The sequence below is a fragment of the Cariama cristata genome, unplaced genomic scaffold (assembly GCF_000690535.1).
Source record: "Cariama cristata isolate BGI_N322 unplaced genomic scaffold, ASM69053v1 scaffold37143, whole genome shotgun sequence".
In the NCBI taxonomy this organism is placed as follows: Eukaryota; Metazoa; Chordata; class Aves; order Cariamiformes; family Cariamidae; genus Cariama; species Cariama cristata.
The window spans coordinates 1-2,522 of NW_009609595.1; the positions used below are offsets into that span (position 1 = coordinate 1).

Sequence of the window (2,522 nt, forward strand, 5' to 3'; positions counted from 1 at the left end):
CCCCCCGTCCCCCCCCCCGGGGCCCCCCCTGCCGCCGGCAGCGGTGCGAAGTGATCCATGTATCCTGGCGGCTTCTTCCTCCTCTTGGCTTCGATCCCGTATGGATCTGCGGTGCCGGGGAAGGAGCGTGAGGTGAGGGGAGCATCACGGCATGGAGCTACCCCACACCTTGGCCTGGGAAGGGGGGGGACTCTGATGCTGGGGTGCCCCCCTGTGAAGCCTTTTCCCCTCCATGGAGTGGGGGTCCCTGCCAGCACCCACCTGAGCCCGAGAGCTCCTCCAGGACATCAGGCATCCCCCGCTTCCGCTTCACATTCACCCCGTAGGCGTCTGCAGGGAGGAGCCGTGGGGGGGCCGTGAGCACCAGGGTGTCCCCCCCATCGTGGGGTCTCACCCTGTCAGCCCTGTCCCCAGCCTGGAGAGACCTGTCCCCATCCCACAGACCTCCTCCCTGTCCCAAGCAGTCTGCTTCCACCCCACGCCCCCCTCCCATAGGCCTTGCCCCCATCCCAGGTTGGCTGTCCCCATCCCGTCGGCCACACCTCAACCCCGGGGGTCCTATCCCCAAAGCCTTGTCCCTGTACTGGGGGCCTGTCCCCAGTCCCATGGGCTACAATCAACATCACAACGGGGTGTCCCCAGTCCTTCTCATCCCGTTCTGAGTGGCCCGTCCCCATCCCAGGTGGGCTGTCCTCATCCTGTTGGCCACATCCCAACCCCAGGGGTCCTGTCCCCATCTTGGGGGCCAGTGTCTCCCTCTCAAGGCACGTGGCCATGCAGGTACCGTGGTCCTTGGGCAAGTAGGTGAAGCGGAAGGACTCGCTGCAGACACTGTCAGTGAGCCGCTGCAGGAAGACCTCCACCTCCACGGGCTCAGCCAGCTCCAGGTGTTGGTAGGGAGGCGTCTTGAAGACAATGGCAACCTGGCGGTGCACGTCGGCCTGCGAGAAGTCTGCCCGTGCTTCCCACGTCTCCTTCCGGAAAACCACCGCGATGTCCTCTGCAGGGATTGAGGGGGTCAGCGAAGCCACCCCTTCAGCCCTCAAAGTTGCCTACTGACACTTGGGGTCCTCCCTCCAGCACCCTGAGGTCCCCTCTCCGGCACCCAGGTCACCCCTTCCTGCCTTCTACACCTCTCACAAGCACCCAAGATCGCTTCATCATGGCTTGGGGTCCTCCCGCTCCAGGCCAGGGCCCCTTCCCCTACAGCAGAAGGGCTGGGAGGCTGCAAGACCCTCTTGGTCCCCCCTCCAGCACTTGCAGTTACCCTGTCAACACCCAGAGATCTTTAGCAGCCCGAGGGAGGTGGCAGCTGCCAGCTCCCAACCCTATTTGGACCCACTCCCAAAACCTTCCAGCAGCTCCAGCACTCATCATCCTCCTTCACCCCCATCCTGGCTTCCCGGGCAGGTAATTTGACCCCCAAAGATGCACTCAGAGTTGCAGGACTCCCAGCTTGCCCCTGGTACCTTTCTGGACCTTGTCGCAGAGCAGGTAGAGCTCCTCGCCACCTGTGCAGGGACCGCTCTCCTTGTTCATCCGGCAGATCCGCAGCTCTGAGGTGTTGGTGGACTCTGCGGGCAGCATCATGGCTCAGGCTGTGAGCCGGCAAGGTGGCTCCCAAACCACCTGGGCATTGCACCAGGACAAGGATGGGACACCAAGACTGGGCTCGGGCACCAGGGACTTTCCCATCGGCACCATCTCTTCCAGACCAGCCCTCACACAGGGTACCAGCTCTGTGGGACACTGGTGACCATCCCACCACAGGCACGAGGGACAAATACCCTTCGGCCCCATGGGACCAGCCCTGGCCAAACCCTGCACCCTGAGCTGGGCCTCAGCAAGTAACTGGCTGGCACAGCCTCACCACCTGTCCCACTCCAGAGCAGAGAGGGTTCTGGGAGTCTGATGGCCCCACTGGGGACATGATATCCTCCCCATGACCACGTACTCTTGTCGAAGATGGGCTCCGAAAGCACAGGGCTGAGGTGCCGTGTCTGCCCGGAGCTGTCCTTGTAGGAGGCCTGGAAGCAGATCCTCACCACGTTCATGTCCACCTCCTGATGGTTCTTGAGGGAACCGGCTGCAGGAGAGGAGAGAGGATGGTCAGCAGCTCCACGGGGTGAGGCTGGGGACATCCCCATGAGATCCAGATTCCCTGCAGTGATAGGGTGTTGCCCCCCAGGAATGGCTCTGCTTGAGCCTCCCCCACCTTTGAAGGGGTCGATGCCCAACTGCAGCTTCTTCTCTATCGCTGCCTCGATCTCCTTCTTCTTCACACACTGGATACCCAGGTTGCTAAAGCTGCGGGGAGCAGAGAGGTGCTAGGGAGGTGGCTCCTCCCATCCAAAACCCCAGGGGACCCAGGTGTTCTGCCCCTCTCAGTCTCCTGCTGCCCAGGGAACATCCCAAAAAAACAGCCCTTGTCCTGCCAGCACCAGCTTCAGCAAGAGCCAATGCTGACATCCCAGTGCAAGGTCTTTGCCCCAGCCCAGTGCAGCTACCTGCCAGTTGCGAGA

The 2,522-nt window shown here is 62.5% G+C and overlaps 1 protein-coding gene across 1 annotated transcript; it reads right to left on the reverse strand.

Moving 5' to 3' along the window:
* Positions 1-32: 32 nt before the first annotated feature.
* RELB (v-rel avian reticuloendotheliosis viral oncogene homolog B) lies at positions 33-2,307 on the reverse strand (the record flags this gene model as incomplete). The annotated part of the gene is made up of 6 exons (XM_009697586.1): positions 33-106; positions 262-330; positions 785-1,000; positions 1,470-1,574; positions 1,955-2,086; positions 2,216-2,307. Coding segments are annotated over 6 exons (688 nt in total), but the record flags the coding sequence as incomplete, so codon positions are not given.
* Positions 2,308-2,522: the final 215 nt, after the last annotated feature.